The sequence below is a fragment of the Mastomys coucha genome, unplaced genomic scaffold (assembly GCF_008632895.1).
Source record: "Mastomys coucha isolate ucsf_1 unplaced genomic scaffold, UCSF_Mcou_1 pScaffold1, whole genome shotgun sequence".
Classification (NCBI taxonomy): Eukaryota; Metazoa; Chordata; class Mammalia; order Rodentia; family Muridae; genus Mastomys; species Mastomys coucha.
The window spans coordinates 68630030-68653822 of record NW_022196891.1 but is presented as its reverse complement, the minus strand read 5'-3'; the positions used below and the strand labels follow the sequence as shown (position 1 = coordinate 68653822).

General features: G+C 46.5%; 1 protein-coding gene across 3 annotated transcripts; it reads right to left on the bottom strand.

The window, feature by feature from the left end:
* Positions 1–441: 441 nt before the first annotated feature.
* On the bottom strand, positions 442–23793 carry Arhgap30 (Rho GTPase activating protein 30). Of its 3 annotated transcripts, none has more exons than XM_031389519.1 (12): positions 23403–23793; positions 15055–15157; positions 12025–12169; positions 10761–10843; positions 10359–10466; positions 8431–8558; positions 7369–7543; positions 7187–7290; positions 7029–7106; positions 6116–6517; positions 3577–3863; positions 442–3484 (listed from the first exon to the last, which is right to left on the bottom strand). In XM_031389519.1, the coding sequence occupies exons 1-12, from the start codon at positions 23497–23499 to the stop codon at positions 1868–1870; spliced, it is 3327 nt and encodes a 1108-aa protein (XP_031245379.1). In that variant the 5' UTR covers positions 23500–23793; the 3' UTR covers positions 442–1867. The 3 variants fall into 3 exon arrangements, with proteins under 3 accessions (XP_031245379.1, XP_031245386.1, XP_031245397.1); XM_031389526.1 differs by having other exon boundaries at positions 3769–3863; XM_031389537.1 differs by lacking the exons at positions 12025–12169; positions 23403–23793 and having other exon boundaries at positions 15055–15145.

Below are 23793 nucleotides of genomic sequence, written 5' to 3'. Positions count from 1 at the left end.
CCTTAGGCGCCATCTTTCACAAGGGCAATTTGGGACGCCATCTTGGATCAGGGCATTATTTTGAGGGGTTTCCAAGTGGACTTTGGGACATTTCTGGGTATACGTGGATCTGGGCATATCCCTTTATATTAGTGTCAGCAATACTCCAAAGACCTCATAGCTTCCAGTTTTCCTCAAGCTCATAAATATGTGTGACAACAATTTTGATTACCATTTTCCTCATTCTGGGTATACCACCCAGAATGATTTTTGGAATAGTGAAGTATAATAGCTAGAATTCAGATTCTGAACTGACACTTTTTTTTTCCTCTAGGTTATTTCTATATAGTCCTGAACTATCTTACGTAAATCATGCTGGACTCAAATACACATAAATCTACACATCCCCAGCTGCTAGGATTAAAGACATGCCACCATACCTAGAAACTGCCACTCCTTAGCTCTGAGATCTCTGACAAGCATTTTTATTTCATTACAGCTCGATTTCTTTGTAAAATGGAAATACCAATACCAACTTCACCAAATTAAGTGGATTAAATAAATTCAAGAGCAAGGTTTTTATGCACATAAATCTAGCCCAATTCCTGGCATTAGATGAACATTATGTAAATACAGGTTTCTCTTCCTCATTTGTTGACCACCATGAACCCAGTTCTACTTTCTAGCAGGTTTCCATGACAACTGAGGAAGAATAGCTAAATAAGAAAAAACGAGAAATATACACTTTGGCAACATCAAAATTGATACCTTTCACCCAAAACTTTAATAAGAGGAAGTACATGCACTAGTTAAATGTAAAAAAAAAAAAAAAATTACAGCTTTTATTATCAAATAACCACCACTGCTAAATGAGACCTGCAACCTGCATAGAATCAGTGTGACAACATTCCCTTTTCTCTTTTTTTAAATTTTATTATTTATTTTTAAATTTACTTATTTTTAAATTTTATTTACCTATTTTATGTATATGAGTACACTGTAGCTGTACTCATACACATAAGATAGATGGTTGTGAGCCACCATGTGGTTACTGGGATTTGAATTCATACCTTCAGAAGAACAGTCAGTGCTCTTAACCTTTTCCTAGAATGGGAGGAGACGGTTCTAATAGGAAAAAGAAAGATCAGAGAGATCTGTACAGGAACTCTTCTGCAGAATAATTGAAGGTACAGGATGCCACCCATTTCCTTCAACAAATACCAAGGACTTTGGTTTTTTGAGACAGGGTTTCTCTGTGTAGCCCTGGCTGTCCTGGAACCCACATTGTAAACCAGGCTGGCCTCGAACTCAGAAGTCCACCTGCCTCTGCCTCCCAAGTGCTGGGATTAAAGACGTGTGCTACCACTGCCCTGCTAACACTGAGGACTTTAAAGAGCTTCCTGGATATGTTTCTCCTACTCTGAAACTAAAGAGGGTCAAGAGATAGTCAAAGATTTGGGAACAAAACAGGGGTGAGCTATTGTATCCCTGGTCCTATGTATTTTATACCTGGCCACATCTACTGTAGGCTTCTGTCTGAAGAGAAGTTCACAGCCTAAGAATAGGGCAAGAGTTTGGCTGGAATTCCCCGCCTCTGTATTTAAATTTAAGAAGAAAAAAAAAAGCTTCTACCTACCCTATGTTTTGGTTAACTCCGTGGAACCAAGATCTTTCTATATTTCTTAAGACTCTGCTAAGACATAAGTGCTTTGTGTCTAACACAAACTCAAGTAAACCCACCAAGTCAGTACCTCCCATGGTCAAAACAAGTAGCTGGAGGACCCAAGCCTATGGAATTAGACATCTCAGCTGCTGAGGCAGCAAGGACGCCTAGGCAAGTACTCCAGAGATTGGTGATGGTTTCTTGGTCCCTCTTGTCCAGTCCTAATCACACTCTTTCATCTTTCCCATGATGAGTCTGTGTCTCAAATGCATATGTCTGGCGCTGAGGGGCCACAAGAGGGGCAGCGGGATGAAGCTCTCTAGGGGGCAGACTAAGCCGACTCCTGGGCTCAGAGCCTTCTGTGCCTTCGGGTGGGACTTCCAGACAGCTAAGGGGCCGGGAAGAATAGGCAGGGATCATGCTACAAGGAGAGGTTCTGGAGCTGAAACTATAATCCCCACCTCCAGTACAGGTCTGGGTCCGCCGAACTCCCTGAGCCTCGGTCCTCTGGCGTTCCCGGGCCAGGGCCACGGCAGCATCAAAAGAAAGACTACCCCCATTCCTCCAGGAAGCCCGAGAACCCCAAGCTTTTTCTCCAGGAGTCCCATCGAGCCTACCAGGCCTTGGACACGGGCTTGCAGGTGCCACGTGGATCTTGCCACACATTGCACTGGGCATCTTGGCAAACTGTGGTTTGGGGGGCACTACAGGAACAGAGCGGACCTGCCGGACCTGAACTAGGGTGGAAGCCAGACGCATGCCCACACCACCAGCTGACCCACAGGGACAGGAATACAGGCCACATGTCTCAGGGTTAGGCTGTCCCTCAGCCTCCCTGTCCTCTGGTTCAGGTGGCTGGAGGGGAGTTTGTTCCATCTCAGAGGTCTGTTCATTGGTTTCTTCTGTACTGTCAACCCTCAGTAACTTGAGACCTGGCCCTTCAGAGAGGGCCCCCTCTTCTAAGCGGTCACCAACGCCTCTCATGCCTTCAGTTTCTACATCTGTACTTTTTTGTTCCTTGCTAACACCCCCTTCCTTCCCATCATCACCAGCTTCTGGACTTCTGCTGGTTTCACTGTGTCCTTGGTCTTCTCTTGACTTATGGTCACTCTTTCCCCTCAGTCCTTGGATCTCGCCCTTCCTGCCTTTCTCAGCCTCATGTTTGTGGACAACTTCCCAGCTGTCCTCAAGAACCAGGTATTCCTGGAACATATGCTCTGGATCCATCTCAGATTCTACTGGGGTGTCATCTCCTTTCTCAGCTCCTTCTTTTTTCCCAATCTCTCTCTCCTTCTCATCTTTATCCTGTTCTCCTCTTATTTTGTCCATATCCTTGGTCTCCTCTATACTTTCAACCTCTCGCCCTTCGGAATTTTCTTCCTTGGCCTCTAGCTCTCCCCTACTCCCTTCTTTAAAACTACTCATCACCTTTTGGCTTCGTTCAGCTTCCCCTCCTTCCTCATCAGCCTTTCTAGCCTCGATCTCAGTCTCTGGAGGTGCCTCTGCTTCTTCTCTGTTATCCGATGAGCTTCGGGGCTCAGCCTCCTTGTCCTGCCTGGTTTCCGAGCAGGCCCGTTCTTCGTCATCCCGTGTTGGAGGTTGTTTCCCGCACCCTGCCGCCTCTTCCTCCAGACTCCCTACACCTTCCCAGTTGATGGGTTTAGGCCCCAGAAGGGGACTCAAATCATCATAGGCACTCAGGAAGACTTCTTCCCCATAGTCCTCGTCTACTTCAGGCGTGGAAACAGCAGAATCAGGGGAACAGCAGTTAGGAGCCAGGACATACTGCACATCATCCAGAGACAGATCATCCAGGGGTGGCTCCACAGAGAACTCTTCCACCTGTAGGCATAACATTGTGGCTAAGGACCAGGTAGCCCTATCTACTCTCTGGGCTACACACTACTCATATACCCAGCCAATCTCCTCCTTACCTGAGGCCCAACTCTCAGGAGCTCCTCCAGGTAGCCCATCCCAGGGTCCTCCTCCCCAAGGGAGAAGGCTGCTGCTCCTGCTGCTGCTGCTGCTCCTGTGGCTTCCGCCTTGGCCACCTCCCTATCCTCCACCCCCACCCACTCGGGCTCTGAGCTGCTCAGATCCTCTAGGAAGGAGAAGGAATCCTGCACCTCCTGGGACAAGGAGTCCTCCAGGGCAGGAGTCATGTCTGCGGGGCTCAAGTCATCCAGGGGACCTGGGACTGATCTTGCCTCTGATTTCTCATCTGTTGAAAGAAAGATAGTTCCAGGAATCAAAGAGTCACAGTCAGCCCAACCCTTTCCAATGTGGTATTCTTCACATTGACATGCTAAGGGCCCAACACTTGTAGTATATAATAGATAGTCCACATGGCTCATCCTCTCAGATGTGTATTTGTTTTTGAGGCAAAATGTCACTACATAGCACTACTTGGACTGGTCCTAGCTAGGTACACCAGGTTGGCCTCAAACTGACAGAGATCAACCTATCTCTGCTTAAACACATGCACCACCATGACCAGCCCTAAGCATTGTGTTTTACATTTTTATAATGATTTTTTTCTGTTTCCCCTGCAGAATAAAATATTACAATGAGAGATGGTTCTGTTCATAAAGTGATGGTATGCAAACATGAGGATCTGAGTTTGACCCCCAGAATTCATATACAATTAGTCTGGGTATGGTGGTATGCTCTTATAATCATCCCAGCACTGGGTAGAGGTAGGGGATAGGTGGATCCATGCAGTTAGTTGTCCAACCACCCTAGCCTACTTGGCAAGTTCAGGCCGGTGAAACACTCTGTTGTATAAAATTTTTTAAAAAGCAAAGACCGCATCTGAAGAACAATACCTAAAATTGTCCTCTGGTCTCTCCATTCATGTGCACACATGCACACACAATCCCCCTCTACACATACACTCAAAAATTAAGAGAACTCTTACCAAGGATGCTATACCACACCCTTTGTTGGGACATGCGTCTTATATCACAGGCCAGTCTCAACCTACAGAACTGGGGCTTGACTTCAAGCTTCCATTGTTCCCATCCCCATCTCCTAAGTGCTGGATTACAGAGGTAAGCCTCCATACCAGGTTTATGTGGTGCTAGAGATCAGACCCAGGGCTCTGTGCATCCCAGGTAAGCACTCTACCAATGGAGCACATCCTCCATTCCTTATCCTTGTTCTTCATGTAATAAAACCCAAGCTCGGGCTAGAGAGATGGCTCAGCGGTTAAAAGCATTGACTGCTCTTCCAGAGGTCCTGAGTTCAATTCCCAGCAACCACATGGTGGCTCACAACCATCTGTAATGAGATCCTTTGTACTCTTCTAGGGCGTGTCTGAAGACAGCTGCAGTGTACTCATATAAGTAAAAAATAAATCTCTTAAAAACCCAAGCTCAAAGCACTTTGTCTGAGGTCACACAGCAAATATGTGGTACAGATAAAACCTGCACCTCTGTGTACTTAACTGTCCCACTTACGTCTGCCCTTTACAACCTCAGGGGTTCTCATCAGTAACACTTTGGGAAGAGGAATGGGAACATGGATCCTAGCTTTGCTTCTTCCTACCTAACTGAGCAGTAAATCGTTCAAGATGACCTTCTGGCTCTACTGTTGTAATGTGAGAATAAAAATACTTGTATAGGCCGGGCAGTGGTGGCACACGCCTTTCATCCCAGCACTTGGGAGGCAGAGGCAGGCAGATTTCTGAGTTCGAGGCCAGCCTGGTCTATAGAGTGAGTTCCAGGATAGCCAGGGCTATACAGAGAAACCTTGTCTTGAAAAACCAAAAAAAAAAGAAAAAAAAACAAAAACTTGTATCTTCATACTATGAAAAACTGAAGTGAGCCAATGCCTCCCAATGCTCAACACTGCTCCCAATGCTGGTAAGTGTTGGCTAGCTCTATACCCCTGGCTGTCCTGGAACTCACTCTGTAGACCAGGCTGCATCTGCCCCTCCGAGTGCTGAGACTAGAGGCCTGCACCACCCCTGCCCGGCTTTGCAGTGAATCTTTTCTTTTCTTTTCTTTTTTTTTAAGATTTATTTTATTTATAAGAGTACACACTGCAGCTGTCTTCAGACACATCAGAAGAGGGCATCGGATCCCATTGCAGATAGTTGTGAGCCACCATGTGGTTGCTGGGAATTGAACTCAGGACCTCTGGAAGAGCGGTCAGTGCCTTAACCTCTGAGCCATCATCTCCTCAGCCCTGCAGTGACTCTTAACACTAGCTTTTTGCTTACTCACATTTACTAAACCCCTTTACATATCTGGCACACAGCCCTAATCTTGGGGTAAATCAGTGGACTTGAAGCCCAGCAGAGATTCCCCTCTCCGTAGACTTTATATAACTTGATAATACTATGGATTCCCAAAGTTCAGATCTAGGCAAGCCCTCAGGCATTCTGACCTTCCAAGCCTCCGTCCTCAGCCCACAACATCACCCTAAATTTCTAGACCCTTTCCCAGCCCTAGGCAATCTCCAAGTTCTCACCTGGGGGGCCAGGGCCAAGGCCTGGGCCTGGGCCAGGTCCTGAGGCAGGGCTTGGTCGGGGTTGTAGGGCAGGACACTCAAGGCCACGGGTGAGCCTGACCAAGGAGACGTTAGAGATGATGTTTGGAGGAACACTGAGGATAGAGGTTATGTGCAGAGGGAGGTTGACGTTGTAAGGGTCTGAGATGTGGACTCCAGCACAGCGCTCTGCTCGACTGCTACCTAACACCCGAATAGCCGACCGCCCGGCTCGTGGAGTTCCCGGCTCAGAATTGGCACTGCCCAGTGTCTCTGCTTCAGGCTCCTGGTCACCTTCTGCTGCATCCATAGAATTACTTTCCAAGCTCTCAGGTATCAGTGAGCTTGGCTGAGAACTGCTGGATCCCACCAACCCCTCTGGCTCTGTAGAAGAGAGAGAGCGTTGGGTAGTCATTAGCCTCAGCTTCAAGGAAGGGGTCCTGACAGCTCACACAAGACCTCATGAGCTCTGTTTTCTTAGATTCTAGAGGTGGGGTAAGTGGAAGGCACCAGACCCCGCTTCCTTTAGCCACTACTGCAACTTATCCACCCAGTCGGCAGATCAGTGGTCACACCTACCTGATGGATCTTCTTCCTCTCTATAGATATCGTCACCAGCTATCACTACCACACACATGAGTGTATGTGTTCACACCCTCCTATAGACATACCCAGAGTCTCCTTTACATACAAATACTCATAGATATATTCAGAGTTAGACAATAGAATCATCACTGTAAAACTTGGCATCTATCTCCAAGACTGGTATGTTAATAGGAACTCATTAATTTTTATTTTTAATTACTGGGCATAGTTGGCTACACTTACAAACCCACAGGCCTTTGCCGCTGTTGTCACTGCACACACACACAAAGCCACTAAGACCTCTACTCACCATCACTGGCCCCAGCAGCAGCGCTCAGTGAGTCCATGCTTTTAGCAGGCCGCAGTGTCCCCTTACTGGATTTTTCTTCTGAAAATATGGATGTACATAGCACCGGGACCTTGCACATGCTCAGCAGAGTCCTATCCCCCACACCATCCCAGACTTACCCCTGTCCTCAGCCCTCAATGGAAGTTTACGTTTCGTCTCATGTCCAGAGCGACCCAAATTGAAGATAGATCGCCATTTCCTGACCTTCAGTGAGCCCTTTCTCCTGCAGATAATGGAGATACAATTAGGAGTGCCACCTGATGATCAGTCAAGGGAAGGAGTCCCAGGAAGGAGACCTTACTTGTGTTCTGCAATCTCAATGATAGTATGGTAGGGTCGGATCTGAGGAGGTCCATCTCCAGCCTGCAAGATGCTAGGCAAGTGGTAGGGAAGAGATGTGGGCATGAGGTCCTCGGAGCTGCCTGATGCCCGGGCTCCTGGAAGTGATTTCCATCCGCTCTCCAAATCTACACCAGCTAGGAAAACGAAAGGAATTGGCCAGCCAGAAACAGAGCCAAGAAAGGAACCTCAAGTCCCCAGTCCATCCCTAGCACACCAACTACCAAGCTAAAGATGTATTCAGAGGCTCTTGGAGATAGACCCTCTGTGTCCATTCCAGAAGGGCATTCTCATAACAGAGGGGACCAAGAGATCCCCAGAGGTGATGCAGAGGCCAATCTGTATGCTACAATGACAGTAGAAAGTGCCTGCTCGCCGGGTGGTAGTGGTGCACGCCTTTCATCCCAGCACTTGGGAGGCAGAGGCAGGCAGATTTCAGAGTTCAAGGCCAGCCTGGTCTACAGAGTGAGTTCCAGGACAGACAGGGCTACACAGAGAAACCCTGTCTTGAAAAAAAAAAAAAAAAAACCAAAAAACCAAAATAAAAAACCAAACCAAAACAAAAAGAAATGCAGGAAAAAAAAAAAAGAAGAAGAAGAAAGTGCCTGCTCAAGCCCTAGCTGTATTAATATCTCTCCAGTGGTCTCGTTATAAGACTCTCACCTACTTCTCTCTATGAGAGACACAGTCTTCTTACATGAGACTTCCACAACATGAGAAAACTGAATTAAATGACTTTAAGGTTCTCTGCACTCGATCTTAGTTAAAAGGCCACGAAAGAATTAAGCTCTCAGCCAGGCAGTGGTGGGCGCACACCTTTAATCCCAGCACTTGGGAGGCAGAGGCAGGTGGATTTCTGAGTTCAAGGCCAGCCTGGTCTACAGAGTGAGAAACTCTGTCTCGAAAAAAACAAAAGAAAAAAAGAAAAAAAAAGAAAAAAGGAAAAAAAAAAGAATTAAGCTCTCTCTAACATGTATCCCCTGGCAGAGAATGGTGATGTGTAATTGGCAGAAAGGATACTAACCAGAGAGGGAATCACCCCTAAAGAGCTGGTCCACATGGGTGAGGATGAACTCCACAACAATGGACTGCACACGAACCTCCATGAACGCTGCTGTCCCATTGAAGCCAGAGGCCTCTATGTCCTTAGACCTGTAAAGATGTAGAGTTGGTCCCTTGCACGGTTTAAAACACTTTTCCTATCTAAAGTCTTCCTGAAACATGTGCACATACAAACACACACACACACACACACACACACACACACACGCACGCACGCACCCACGCACGCACGCACGCACGCGCGCACACACACACACGTCAGATTTGACAGGATCTCATTATATTACTGTGGCCTGAGAGACTCTGTAGCTAGCCTTGAACTCTCAAAAGATCCACTGTCTCCTGAGTGTTAGTATTAAAGTCATGTTACAAAATGCCCTACCTCTGAAATACCCTATGCTCTCCCCTCCTTGTCCTTATCTCCAGTTCTACAGTTTTTTTTTTCTTTTTAAAGATTTATTTCTTTTATTTGAGTACACAGTCTCTGTCTTCAGAGACACCAGAAGAGGACATCAGATATCATTATAGATGGTTGTGAGCCTCTGTGTGGTTGCTGGGAATTGAACTCAGGACCTCTGGAAGAATAGTCAATGCTCTTAACCTCTGAGCCATCCCTCCAGCCCACCAGTTCTACCTCTTAAGACACATACATGTACAATTCAAACTCAAATGTCACTTCCCCCAGGAAAGCCATCTTAGAAACCCTCAAATAATGTGTACTTTCCTTTCAAATTTTTTGCACTGTAGCACAAAAGGCAGGCTATGAGAATTGTTATAATTAATAATGCTTTGTGCTAAAGTCCCCAATGGAGGAGCTAGAGAAAGAACCCAAGGAGCTGAAGAGGTTTGCAGCCCCAAAGGAGGAACAATAATATGAACCAACCAGTACCCCCCAGAGCTCCTGGGATCTAAACCAACAACCAAAGAGTACACATGGAGGGACCCATGGCTCCAGCCGCATATGTAGCAGAGGATGGCCTTGTGGGACATCAATGAGAGGAGAGGCCCTTGATCCTGTGAAAGCTGTATGCCCCAGTGTAGGGGAATGCCAGGACAGGAAAGCAGGATCGGGTGGGTTAGTGAGCAGGGAGAGGAGGGCTGGGATAGGGGGATTTTTGGATGGGATAAAATTTGCAATGTAAATAAAGAAAACATCTAATAAAAAGTGACAATAAAAAAATAATGAGCCGGGTGGTGGTGGAGCGCGCCTTTAATCCCAGCACTTGGGAGGCAGAGGCAGGCGGATTTCTGAGTTCGAGGCCAGCCTGGTCTACAGAGTGAGTTCCAGGACAGCCAGGGCTACAGAGAAACCCTGTCTCGAAAAACCAAAATAATAATAATAATAATAATAATAATAATAATAATAATAATAATAATAATAATGCTTTGCCGGGCGTGGTGGTGCACGCCTTTAATCCCAGCACTTGGGAGGCAGAGGCAGGTGGATTTCTGAGTTCGAGGCCAGCCTGGTCTACAAAGTGAGTTCCAGGGTAGCCAGGGGTATACAGAGAAACCCTGTCTTGAAAAAAACAAACAAACAAACAAACAAAAATGCTTTGTGCCATACTAGTATATAGGCCAGTTCTTGAATAGATTGCAAGGATGTTTGCTCAACAAACGGTTGGCAAAGACCAACACTCTAGTCCCTGAACTCCACAACACAGTGTAAGGAAACAGAGGCCTTGCTCTTAAGAACTTCACTTGGTCTTAGAGAAGGCCCAAGTTGGCGGACTTTATACTTGGCTCCTGCTAAACTCTCCTGTCTTGCTGGGTTTATGAGCCCCCCAAACCCTTCTCCAGTGCACCCACACAACCACATCCATCCGGGTACATCTTGCTACAACAAAGTAAGCCTCCGAGAAGCCTCGCACTGCTCACACACGCACCCACCTCAGCAGGTTGGGGGCCCACACAATCGCCAAATTGCGGGCATGCATGTTGGTTTGGGCACTAAATGAGGCCATGTGGACCAAGTGGCGCATAAGGAACTCCAGCGTCCTGCAGGAAGGAAGAAAGGCATCGTCTAACATAAACTCTGAGTCTGAGGCCAGCCTGGTCTACAGAATGAGCTCCAGGGCAGCCAGGGCTACACAGAGAAACCCGGTCTCGAAAATAAAAATAAAATAAAATAAAATAAAATAAAATAAAATAAAATAAAATAAAATAAAATAAAATAAACCCTGAGCATGGTTGGGGCTGAGACTTGAAAGCTTGGAGGGACAATCAAGGCTTGAGAGGTAGGGCATGAGGGAGGGGACATCTCTGGAGTACAGGGGGTGGAGCCTCACACACCTGTAGTTTTGGATAGGGAGTTCTTGAAGCACTTCTAGGATCTTGACCAAGCGCTCTGGCTCTAGCTGCACAGCCACTGCCTCCTATTGGGAATAAAGGTATAAGTAGGAGCCGTTGATTCAGATTTGACCCCTGGGCTTCTCAAGAGCTCCAAATTAAACTCTTAGGAATGATCTGTGCTATATTCCACAATGGCCCCACCTAAATCTTCAAGGCACATAAAATAGTAAAGTAAAAACACCTCCGGGTGAGTGTGGTAGCACGTGCCCATGACCCCAGCACTCTGGAGGTAGATGCAGAAGCCAGAAAACAAGGGCGCGGATGTAGCTCCATGGTAGGGTGCTTGCCTTGCATGCCCAAGACCATGGGTTTGATCCCCAGAACCACAGAAGGAAAGCCTTCAGGGCCACTAATGACTGCTGGATCTTATGTATACACTTAATAACCTGTCTCGTGATCTTGAACTACTCATTATCATTCTCCTGTCTGCTTTGGTACAGCTCTGGAAGTAGACGGCAGAACTCTTTAAAGGCGTCTAGGGAGGTGACCCCAGGCTAGGCTGGGTGGATAAAGCAGGATATAGTTGCTACTCAAGAGTCTCTGTATTGTTGTGCTCAATTAAATGCAAGCCCTTTTGGCAAATAGATAAGACTGCTATGTTGCCCAGTCTGGGTGCCAAACTCTATGCTCCAGCAATCCTTCCGCCTCAACTCCCCAAGTAGTTAGAACTTTATTTTAAAAATGTTACTCAAATCAGGATACCATTTTTTCCACGTCTTCTCCTCCAATGCTGTTGAACAGCTTTAGAGCTGATGGAGGGACATTCCTAAAAATATGTTTGCTGTGTCAACAGCTTTCTTGTTCCCTTAAGTGTAAGGAAACTCTGGTCTAGGTGCTTTCCAAGGCCCCTTGGCTCTGACAACCTGCCCTTTATCTCCCAGATCTTACCACTGTGCAGAGTGTGGTCTGCAGGCCTTCCGGGAAACACACCAATAGAGAGAAAATGAAGACAAGAAGGATGGGGGCTGGCAGAGGTTACAGGGACTAGGAGATCTGAGGAGGAGGGCTCTTCTTCCCAGTCACTCACTATCACTAGTGTTGGAGCATCACACTATTGAAGCATGTCCAGCATCCCAATGGGCTTTTGCATCATCAGCTTCAACCCATAAAGGCATTTCCAAGCTAGGACTGTGGCTGGCATGGGGCACACCTGGGATGTCAAATCTTTGAACCCTGTCTTCCACCCTCCTGCCTCTCAACTCACAGCAAATTTGTCATAGAGCCGGTAAGTGAGGAGGGGATCTGGGAGTTCTCTGAAATAGGCCTTGCACAAGGAGGAGACGCAGTGGATATCCTGGAGGTAAACGTCCCGCCGTAGGTCTGGCTTCCGCTCGGCCTCAAACTCCTGTCTGGGGAGGTACAGGGTGCTCAGGAGTAGGAAAGGTCAGACAGAGGATGGTGTAGGGAGAAGCAGGAGCTATAGAGGTCAGACGTGTGTGAGACTTGAAAGGAGAACTTTGGAATGTACATATACACATATGTATAAACATTATATATAATATATATTAACTGGCATATTTACATATATATATAGACACACATATATATGTCAACAAGTATTAGGAATTGCATATGTGGATATGTAGATGTGAATATAAGGATGGTAAGTGGATCTGTGCATGACCAATTAGGGATATATGATTAGCAACAAAGGGGTACGTAGGAATCAGTAGACATGGGGAATGGATGTAAATGTGTCTTTCCCCTTTTCCCTTCCTCCCTCCCTTCCTTCCTTCTTTCCTTTCTTTTTTTGAGAAAGATTCCCACCATATAACTCTAGGTGGCCCAGAACTCAATATATAAACCAAGCTAACCTCTGACTCGCAGAGATCCATCAGCCTCTGCCCCCAAATGCTGGCATTCATGTTGTGTACCACTATGCCTAGCCTGGGTATAATGCTTAAAACAAGCTGACTCAACAAACATGCTGAGTCTACATGGTCTTGGTTAGATTAGCCAACCATTGCTCAGTATGATACCCAACATACCAACAACCAAAAGAAAGAAATAGATAAAACAATACCCCAGATTCTCCTGAGAAAGGAAGATTTCCTCAAATTTGATATTAGCTTATGCTATATAATGAGTTCTAGGCCAGTTTGAGTTACAGAGTAAGAATGAAGAAAAAGAAAAAGCCAGGCAGTGGTGGCGCAGGCCTTTAATCCCAGCACTTGGGAGGCAGAGGCAGGTGGACTTCTGAGTTCAAGGCCAGCCTGGTCTACAGTGTGAGTTCCAGGACAGCCAGGGCTACACAGAGAAACCCTGTCTTGAAAAACCAAAAGAGAGAGAGAGAGAGAGAGAGAGAGAGAGAGAGAGAGAGAGAGAGAGAGAGAAGAGAGAGATCAAGACAAGGAGCTAGGGAGCTATCTTAATTGATACAGTGCTTACCACACAAGCATATGAACCTGGGTTCAGATTCCAAGCAACTATATAAAAAGTCAGGCACAGATCAGAAGAAGCCTGCACTGGGGAAACATATACTGGGGGATCCCAGGAGCTTGCTGGCCAGTCTGCCTAGCCAAATCTGAAAGTTTCAAGTTCAGCATGAGACCCTGTCTTCAGACAACAACAATGACAACAATAACGTAGAGGGGACTGGAGAGATGCTCAGATGCACTGGCTGCTCTTCCAGAAGATCCAGGTTCCATTCCTAGCATCCACATGGTGCCTCACAGTCATTTGTAACTCCAGTTCTGGGCCTCATCTGACCTCTGTGGGTACCAGGCACAGACATGATGCATAGACATACAAGCGGGCAGAACACCCATACACATAAAATAAAAAATATATGAATTTAAGGGGTTGGAGAGGTATAGCTCAGCAGTTAAGAGTACTGGCTGCTCCTCCAGAGGTCCTGAGTTCAATTCCCAGCAACCACATGGTAGCTCACAACTATAATAATAATAAATATTTTAAAAAATATGAATTTAAAAAATAAAGTGAAGAATGATCGTGGAAGAGAAGCAAAATTGACCTCTGATCGCTACATAAATGCACACAACCACACCAACACACATGTATATATAACACACAAGAAAGAAGAAAGAAAAGAAACATTTACATGTCAAAGGACACAATCAATAGAATGAACCCTGGGTTCAAAATCCCCACTACCACAAAGAAGAAGAGAAGGAGGAAGAGGAAGAGGAAAAAGAGGAAGGGAAGGGGGAACTACTGCTCAGCACACACCTGATTAAAGTCAAGTATTCAGAACATATAAACAATCCTGTTACAACGCAATGACTCAAAAAAAAAAATCTAAGCGCAAGAATTTAAGACTTGAACAGGCACATCTCAGAAGAAGTACATGCAAGCTGTTCAACCTCATCTGCAGCTGGGGAGGCACATGCATAAGTCACAATGACACATCCACCATGATGGCAACAACGAAAAAGACACAGTAACAAAAGCTGGCAGGGATGTGGAGAAATTGGAACCTTCATCCATTGCTGGCAGGAATGTAAATGATACAGCTGCTAAGGAAAACAGTTTGGTAGTTCCTATTGAAAGTTCACCACGAAGTTACCATATGGCCCAGCAATTCCACTCAGGTATACACTCATAATAACTGAAACTATATCCACAAAAATTTGCACATATTTGTAGCAGAGTCATTCAGAATAACCAAAAGGTGGAAACCTGGATAGTCATCAACTGATGAATGAATAATAATAATAATAAAGTTATGTAGTTATGTAGCTATGCCAGGGGATTGTATTCATCTATAGAAAGCAGTAAAATACTACTACATGCCACAGCATGTGTGAACTTTGAAAGAACTTTGAGGGAAGAGCAGACTTAGAAAAACACGTCTCGTTTCATTGGTTTATATGGGATGCCCAGGACAGACAGAACGATACAGACAGAAAGTCGGTTTGGGGATAGGTGCAGGGGAAATGTAGAGTGTCTTTGAAGGGTGATGACATGTTCTGGGTATACCATAGTGATAGCTGCAGTGTGTGTGTGTGTGTGTGTGTGTGTGTGTGTGTGTGTGTGTGTGTGTGTGTGTGTTAAAAGCAGACTATTTGTGGGAATGGAGAGAGTGTGTGTTGGGAGTAAGCTTGGGGTCCCCACTTTACCTGACCAGACTTTTAGATCCTCTCCAGGGATTAGTACCTAACATCTGTGCTTCCTTCTCCCACCTCCCCTCACCCCTCCTCCAGCTCTCTCCAGCAGCTTTACCGTGGCTCCCTGGCCTCCTACCCACACAGTCTGCCTGCTCTATCTGACTCACCGGAGCTTGTGGATGTTAGAGGAGACCCCGGAGAGGCGGTAAATCCCATCCACCACGCCATACTCTTGCACAAACTCCGCACAACTCCGTAGCACCTGGGGCACTGGGGACATAGAAGGCAGAGAAAAGAAAGAAAATGCTTCTGGCTTCTCAGCGAATGGAAGAAGCATCACGAAAGAGGGTTCACTAAGATTAAGGGCAAAGCTTAAAACACCCAACCCTCACTAGAAAGGTTCTTTCAAGTGAACTTATCTTTGTACCCATCTATCCGTTGGTCCTGGTGTGTCAGCGTAAAGCCCTGTGTTGAGGAGGAACTCACTGCTCCTCAATATTAACTCTCTCGGTTCTCTTTTCAAAACTTAATTTTTTTTTTTTTTTTCTGAGACAGTGTTTCTCTGTGAGGCCCAGGCTGTCCCTTTGTAGACCAGGCTTGCCTCAAACTTACAGAGATCGGCCTGCCTTTGCCTCCCAGAAAGGAGCCACAACTGCCTGACTCCTTTGTTTTGAGACAGGGCCTCACAGATCTGGAGCTGGACTTTAACTTGTGATGTAGATGACGATGACCTTGAATTTCTGATCCTCCTGCCTCCACTTGCCGAGAATTGGGATTATAGGTATGCACCATAGCATTCTGTTTGTTTTGGAGACTTTGACCTCCCCACGATGGCCTTGAACTTGTGACTTTGAATTCCTGATCCTACTGCATCCATTTCCTGAATGCTGAGATGGTAAGCATGTGCCCCATATTTGGTTAATGTGATCCTGGGGATCAAACCTAGGGTCTGTGCATGCTAGGCAAGCACTCTGCCAAACCAAGCTACCTCAGTCCCTTCTTTGGTGACGATATACTCCGTAGTATATCCTGTTTATTATTTCTGATTTAAAGAAAATGATGGACCAGAGTTGTAGAACAATAAGCCATCTTCTACAATAACCTTGCATTCTATTTTTAACAGTTCATATATTTAACAGCTTATATATATAAATTCAGATGACAAAACCATAAAAATAACTTATCTTAAAGATAAATAATTAAGCTGGGTGTGGTGGCGCATGCCCTTAATGCCAGGACTTGAGAGGCAGAGACAGCCGGATCTCTCAGTTTGGGGCCAGCCATGTCTACAAAGTGAGTTCCAGGACAGCCAGGGCTACACAGAAAGACTTTGTCTCAATAAAAGCAATCATTCTCCTCCTCCTCCTCCTCCTCATCATCATCATCACCAAATCAGTGTTGTTTGACTTTTATCCTTCATAGAAACTCTCCGAATACACCAGAGAGACAATAATGAAAAGCAAGGCCAGGGAGACATGTCTTTGCAGGTCACCCATATAAAAACTCTGGATGCGGTGATTGAATCTATCTATAATCCCAGCACTCCTACAGCATGGTGGGAGGCAGAGACAGAGGCACCTGTAAGCTGGTGGGCCAGCTAGCCTGGAGTATACTGTGGAGTAGCAGAAACAAGAATGACCCTTCTCACAAGATGGAAGGCAAGGGCCAACTCTTGAAAGCTGTCCAAATAAATAAAAATTTTGAAAAACAAAAAGCACAACAATTATTTTATATTCAGTTTTTTTTTTTTTTTTTTTTTTTTTTTTTTTTTTTTTTTTTTTTTTTTTTTTGGTTTTTCGAGACAGGGTTTCTCTGTGTAGCCCTGGCTGTCCTGGAACTCACTCTGTAGACCAGGCTGACCTCAAACTCAGAAATCTGCCTGCCTCTGCCTCCCAAGTACTGGGATGAAAGGCGTGCACCACCACCGCCCAGCTAGTTTTCATTTTTTTTTTTAAATTTTTAGTTCTGTGTATGTATTCACGCACACAAGATTGCCCAAAAGGAGTGCTGGAAACTGAAACCTGGTCCTGGGCAAGAGTAGCATGTGTTCTTAAATTGCTAAGCCATCTTTCCAGCCTGGAATTCAGCTTTCATTACGGGAGACATGGGAAGCACAGGTGTGCCACTTTGGAACGGAAACTTCTCATTGCAACCAGCAGTTACCCAGAATTTTTAAAGGAGGCAGCAATCTTGTGCTTCGGGGGAGTCAAAGTAAAAGTCTGGTCCCCAAATTGCTTTTATGTTAATGTTCTACCATCCGTGAACAAATGAACGAAGTTCATCCAATGGACACGGAAGGTGGCTAGTTTGAGGTACTTTCTCCAGTAAGAGAGCTTGCCATTATTCAGTTTGACATTGGAAAGTACCATGCCAGATCTCGTGGTCAAGCAGGAGGGAAGAAAGCTGACTTCCACAAGTTGTCCTCTGAGCTCCACATGTCCTCCGTGGCACATGGGCACCTCACACATATACACATATAAGTAAATATTTTTTATAAGTGCAAAAGAAATTATATCACCTCTTCTGACCATGGGCTACCACGACATTACCAGATTAATCTCCTTAAGGATAATACGTGGTATTTCCTCATGTTACCTTGACATAGTATCAGCTGGGATAGTCTCAAGAACAAGTTCTGAATCGCACTTAGAAAGCTAAGGAGAGCTATGAATGCAATCTGTATGTGTACAACGAGGTTCTTTCTGCCCTGGAAATCCTCTGTATAAGCACCCAGCCAACTCCACCCAAGTACCCATTGCTTCTCTTTTCATTTAGTTTTTGTTTTGATTTGTTTTGTGTTTGTTTGGTTGCTTTTTGTTTTTTGTTTTTGTTTGTTTATTTGTTTCCACATAGGATTTCTCTGTGTAGCCCTGGCTGTCCTGGAAGACACTCTGTAGACCTTAAACTCAGAGATCCACCTGCCCCTGCCTCCGGAGTCCTTGAATTAAAGGAGTATGCCACTGCCACCAACAGGGGCCCCATTGCTTATCTTAAAATAGGAGAACACAGAGTAAGGAATAAAATATGAGCGTCTCAGCCTGGGATATAAGACCTTCACAGACTAGGTCCTGACAAATTCCACAGTTGAGCCCTTTGCTAGCTCATAAACAAGCCTGGGTACCATCCCTCATTGATGCAGCTTGGATATGCTTTTATCTCTCAAAGGTTCCTGTGCCAGAAGCCTGGTTCCCAGTGTGGTGATGTTAAGATGGGGAGACAGTTAAGAAGGTGAGACCTAGTGATTGATATTAGGGCAGGGGCTCAGGCTGGCCTTTCAAGATGCTTCTCCTATACTTTTCAAGTTCTGGGATTAAAACTGTGTTCCACCAAGCCCCCCAGTGCTACCTCTTTGGGGTGGGGTGGGCTTTGTGTGACTGGATCAGAGAGTGGGCTTGTCATAAGCAACCCCACTCCATGCTCTTGTTCCCTTCTGTATGTGGACCGTTTTCTTTCCACATCACCATATTGTGTGGGGTCCCTTGCCAGGATGCCGATATATGCTCTCTGAATCTCTCAGCTATGGTAGTCATGAGCCAAATCAACCTCTTCATGATTTCTCCATTTTTTTTGGGGGGGGGAGGTTTGCTGTAGCACAGAATTAAGGCACTTGTTTTATTCTTCGGTCTGGAAGTACCTTCCCCTCCAATTGCCTCGTAAACTATTCCTGAAAACACATCTCACGCATCACCTCCTAGCTGGGCAAAGTGGCTCCCGTCTTATAGTCTGAGCACCTTGAAAGGCCGAGGCACCTGAGCGCAGGAATTCAGGGACAGCCTACAACAAAGTGAGACCACCTGAAAACAAAAAGGTACACAAGGGCTAGGGAGGTAGCCAGTCAGTTAAGAAGGCCTGTCTGGAAATCAAGAGGACTGGAGCTCGTGTCCCCAGAATCCATGTGAACAGGTGCAAGTCCAGCCTCAGAAGGTGGAGGAGACGGGGATGCCCCAGAGCCATCAGGCTGGCGATACTCGCAACATCAGCCAAACTGTGGGCTTGCCTGAGAGACCCTCCCCAAAGAAGAATACGGTGCAGAGTGATGGAGAAAGATCCAAAACACCCGTCTCAAATCTCCACACACACATAAACACACGCGAATCAGACAAAAGTGAGAAAGATCACCACGGTGCAGTCTGAACCCTTTGCATCTATCTACAGCACAGTTCCCACCGTCCTTTGTTCGTCTCAATATTACGGTATTTTTTTTTTTAAAGATGTATTTAATTTGTACGGTACGTGGTTTCCAGAAGAGGATGTCGGTTTAAGATGGAACTGGAGTTACAGGTGGCTGGCAGCTACACTGTGGGAGTGCTGGGAACTAATCCCAGGTCCTCTCAACAGCAACAGATGCTCTTGTTTATTTTTTAAAATAATTATTTATTTATTTTATGTATATGAGGACACTCAGAAGAGGGCACCAGATCCCATTACAGATGGTTGTGAGCCACCATGTGGTTGCTGGATTTGAACTCAGGACCTCCTCTGGAAGAGCAGCCAGTGCTCTTAACCACTGAGCCATCTCTCCAGCCCGCTCTTAACTGTTGAGCCATCTCTTTAGCCCAGTGTACTTACCATTCTTTATTATAAATGTGCTGTATCTATACCTCCTGGTAAAAGGTACTATCTCATTAGAGAATCCTATCTCTCACTGAGGTGAAACATAGAATGTTTATTAGATTATATAGTGAATGAATTCAGAATTTACATCAGAATCATCGGTGGGACTGGATAAAGGACACTGCCTTTGATGAAACACTGGGTCCTGCTCACTGGGACTCACCAGAGACATTCCTCCACCATGTCACTGTGAGGGAAAGCTGTGTTTCTTCTAACCTACCTATGCTTCCTTCCCCAAAAGCCTCGTGAGGGAGTCTCATATGACTTTAACTACTAAGCCGTTCGAGGCCCACCCCTGGCAACCACAGATCCGGTGCACATCTCTGGCTGCTGCACATCTCTCTCTCTGGATGCTGCACATCTCTGGCTGCTGCACATCTCTCTCTCTGGCTGCTGCACATCTCTCTCTCTGGCTGCTGCACATCTCTCTCTGGCTGCTGCACATCTCTCTCTGGCTGCTGCACATCCCCGGCTGCAACCCTTCTTCCATTCCCTTCGCTCCAGCTTCTTCAGTCACTTATGCTGTTCGTTGTGTAAGGTCTCAGAAGCCATCCTGAGCTTGTTGTGGAACAAAGCATGGCAGAAAAACAGGACAATGGATACAGACCAACCACCAGCTTTCAGTTTTCTTCCTGCGACCTGGTTTTCAGATCCTTTCTCTTTTTCGCTCATAACCAGAACTTGGGAAAGCCAAGAAAAGAACCGTGGAAGGTAAAGGGCATTGAAGGAAGGCTTCATGTTCAGGGCAGTGCACATGTTAATGTGCACCATCCTATGACATTTGCACAATGTTCCTAGATTGAGTGGTTCCTGAAACTTGGGGCCCTGGTCATCTTTCCTCACCTCACTCCAGTCCCAGGCTTGTGGATTCATCAATAGTCTGCCATCTGGGCCTGGTTAGTCAGTCCATGCTGGTAACCCCAGGACTCAGATATGCACAACAAGACTGCATTTCAAAGTAAATATAGACACCTTTAATCCCAGCACTCGGGAGGCAGAGGCAGGTGGATCTCTGAGTTCGAGGCCAGCCTGGTCTACAGAGTGAGTTCCAGGACAGCCAGGGCTATCCAGAGAAACCCTGTCTCAAAAAAGCCTAAATAAATAAATAAATATAGAAACATCAATAGCCCAAGCTCATCTAAACTTCCATCCAAACTAGGTTTTCTTCTCCTTTTCTTTTCAGTTGATTTTTGAATCACTGAAGTAGGTCTGTACGGGGATAGAAAGATCTCAAGGAGCCTGAACCATAAAGGAAATAGGCTAAGAGATAGCAGGGTCAGAGAGGTGGTGGAACTGCAGATACAAATCGGAGGAATTAAGTCTGAGATACAGTCTAGAGACAAGACTGGGGTGGTGGAGTCAAAGCGACTAGAAGGATATGGGTAGGAGTCAAGGAAGAAGAATCTACAGCGCACCAGAAACCTAAGTAAGGTATCCGAGCATTTGTAGTAGGGATTAGGGGAAGGAAAAGATCCACTTAGGGGAAAAAGAGTTGGGGAAGAGGTCTGAGGTTGAAGGAGGACATAAAGATAGAGAACACCAAGATGATATTATCTGGGAATATCAATTCACCAGAAGCAGACGATCTCCCTGGTCTGACCCTTCATTCACTTCCTGGCTCTTTGGCTAATGAGAGGAGCTGTTATCAACCAGCTTCATCGATCCAAACACTTTCCACCTCTGTGTCCCAGGGATGTTTTGGTAAGGGGAGGGCCTCTATGATGCTCTGACAGCCAGTACTCATCTCTGGAGCCTTGGACTCGGGTGAGGTTCTGGTGAGGGACAGAAAGTGCTCCTCTTATGCTCTAGGGTTTACTCGCAATCTGGAGCCCAGCCACCTTTCGTTATCCCTGGATCTTTAGAGAGAATTCCCCTACACCTGTTAGGAATGGTGGGCCGGAGGATCACAGAAGTAGTCTGGCTATCTAGGGGTTGTTACGTTTCAGAGTTGGTGCTGAGGATCACAGGAAAGGGAAGAAACCAGCATAAGGAGGCTGAACTGAGAACCCAGAGCTACTAGAATATCATCCCCAATTAAGTCATAAGGTTCTCTGTCAAAAGTCATTTGTCTAGTGCTAGCTAGATGGCTCAACGGTTAAGAGAACTGACCCTTGTTCCAGAGGACCTGGATTCAGTTCCTAACATCCACATGACAGTTAACAATTGTCTGTAACTCCAATTCCAAAGAGAATCTGACACCCTCTCCTATCCTCCATGGGCATGTTGTCATATGTGTGCAGCAGGCAAAACATTCATATGTGTGTGTGTATATATAAAAGTAAGTAAATCTCAAAAAAAAAAAAAGGTTTAATCATCTATCTCAGAGGGTAAAGGATGCCTGCCATCAAGCCTGAAGACCTCAGTTCGATCCCCAGGACCCACACGATGAGAGAAGTAGCTTCCAAAAGGTGTCCTCCAACCTTCACACATGTGCCGTGATCCATGCAACCACACACTCACACACGACAAAAATAAAAAAATAAAATAAAATATCCCCTGTGAGATGGTTCAGTGGGTAAAGGTGCTTGCTAGCCAACCTGAGGACCCAAGTTTGATCCCTGGGACCCACAGGATAGGAAGAGAAAACAGATCCTCTCAAGTTGTCCTCTGACCTCACACCTGCACTGGAACGAATGTGCCCCTCCCCAACATGTACACAAAATACCTAAATAAGTAGAGCAATAACTTTAAAAAAGAAAGAATCATTGTCTAGAGTGGAAGGAAGCCAGACCTTCTCTGTGAGAAGAAGAAGGCACAGAAAAGCCTACCTCATCGGTTTAACTATTTCTTAGGGCCTGGGCTTTCCCTTAATGGAGGCTAGTAGGGTTGGGGCCCTCTGATGGAGGAGAAAAGGGGAAGGAGGTGTCTGGGGACACAAGGGCGGGGCTAAGAGCAGGAAATGAGCTGGGAACCACCACCACCACCACCGCCACCGCCCCTTTACAGCAGGCAACCAGAGAAGGGGACAAAGAGGAAATGACAGATTGGGGTGGGGTGCGGTGGAGGGAGGCAGAATCGTGCCCCTTTTTTTGTAAGTTGCTCAACGTGCTGAAAACAAACTGGGCAGTGTAGTCAGGACGGCACTGGTCAGTTTCAGTTCAAATTAAGGCCTGGTTCTGAATAGCGACTGCATGCCCGGCACAGGGTTGAGCCTACAGTCTACCTTGGGCCTGCTGCCTTCCAGGCCTATGGCAGAGGAAGCTGGAGAAGAAGCGGAGGGAGCAGGGAGCACCAGACAGGATCCACACCCCTCTTTACTGCCGTTTCCACTCCCAACTTCAAACCAGGGTTGAAGCTGTCTGGCTCACTTTTTTTTCCTTGAGCTGTCTACCACCAACTAGTTTCTTCTTTGCAAGCAATTTAAAGAAGAGTCACTCCTCCCTGCCTCCCACCTGCCTGTGGCCCAGCAAAGGTGCAGAAGGGCCAGGTCCTTGTCCCTTGGTGCTATTCTCCAGCTCGGATACCTCCCTCTTCCCTCCCCAAGTTCTGTCCTCAGACTCGCTGGGCCCGTTCCCACCTGCGTCTCCACTCACGATTCCATCAACTATCCCTTCAGCCACTCTTCCAACCTCCACTCCTTCCACTCTGCCCCCATCCTCTCATCTCATTCATCCATCTCTCCAGACTTTCCAAATTTCATCCCCCACCCCACCCCACACGTTCCCTTGGCGTTCCCACCCTCAACTCCTCAGCTACCTTGTCCCTAACTATGGCAGAAGGGCGCCTCTCTACTTTCTTCTCTGAGCCACATTTCCTGTCTTGCCTTTGCCTAGATCTCACGGATGGGGATCCCCGGTCATTGTCCCTTCCCTGCAAGATGATTCTGCCCAATGGAGAAGACAGGCTGTGCCTGCATGGCAATCCAGCCACCCGGCTGCCCCGTTCCAGTTGACCCCCTTACCTTCCTGGCCCGAGTGCTGTAGATGCTCCCGTAGGTCACACCCAAACACACGTTCCTTGGAGCTGCCCTTCTTCTTTCCTTTCTGCCGAGACTTCATGGCCAGAGACCCTGGGACCTCAGTCCCCCAAGACCTTTGACCTACCAGTCCCCCATGGAATCCCAATCAGTAGTTAGGTTTGGCCCAGCCCCAGGGGGGCAGGGCTCCAAACTGGAGCTGGAGGGTAGCCTGGGCAAGGGACAGCAGCGCTTGCCTCTGGGGGCCCCTGGGGCCACACGGAAGTAGATATGGAAGAGGAAGCTACCAGAACCCTGACACGAAGCTGTGTCTCGTGGCCAAGCTGGGCGCTCGCCCTTCTCGTCCTGTGCAGCTCGAGGGGAGCAGGAAGCTGTG

What these genes read in the sequence shown, in the direction of transcription:
- Arhgap30 (XM_031389519.1), bottom strand. Translation starts at nt 23,499, where the DNA reads ATGAAGTCTCGGCAGAAAGGAAAGAAGAAGGGCAGCTCCAAGGAACGT. An exon ending in GGCTCTATGACAAATTTGCT is followed by an intron (nt 10,844 to 12,024) that starts GTGAGTTGAGAG and finishes TATTCCCAATAG; the next exon opens with GAGGCAGTGGCTGTGCAGCT. An exon ending in TGCTGCTGGGGCCAGTGATG is followed by an intron (nt 6,518 to 7,028) that starts GTGAGTAGAGGT and finishes TCTCTTCTACAG; the next exon opens with AGCCAGAGGGGTTGGTGGGA.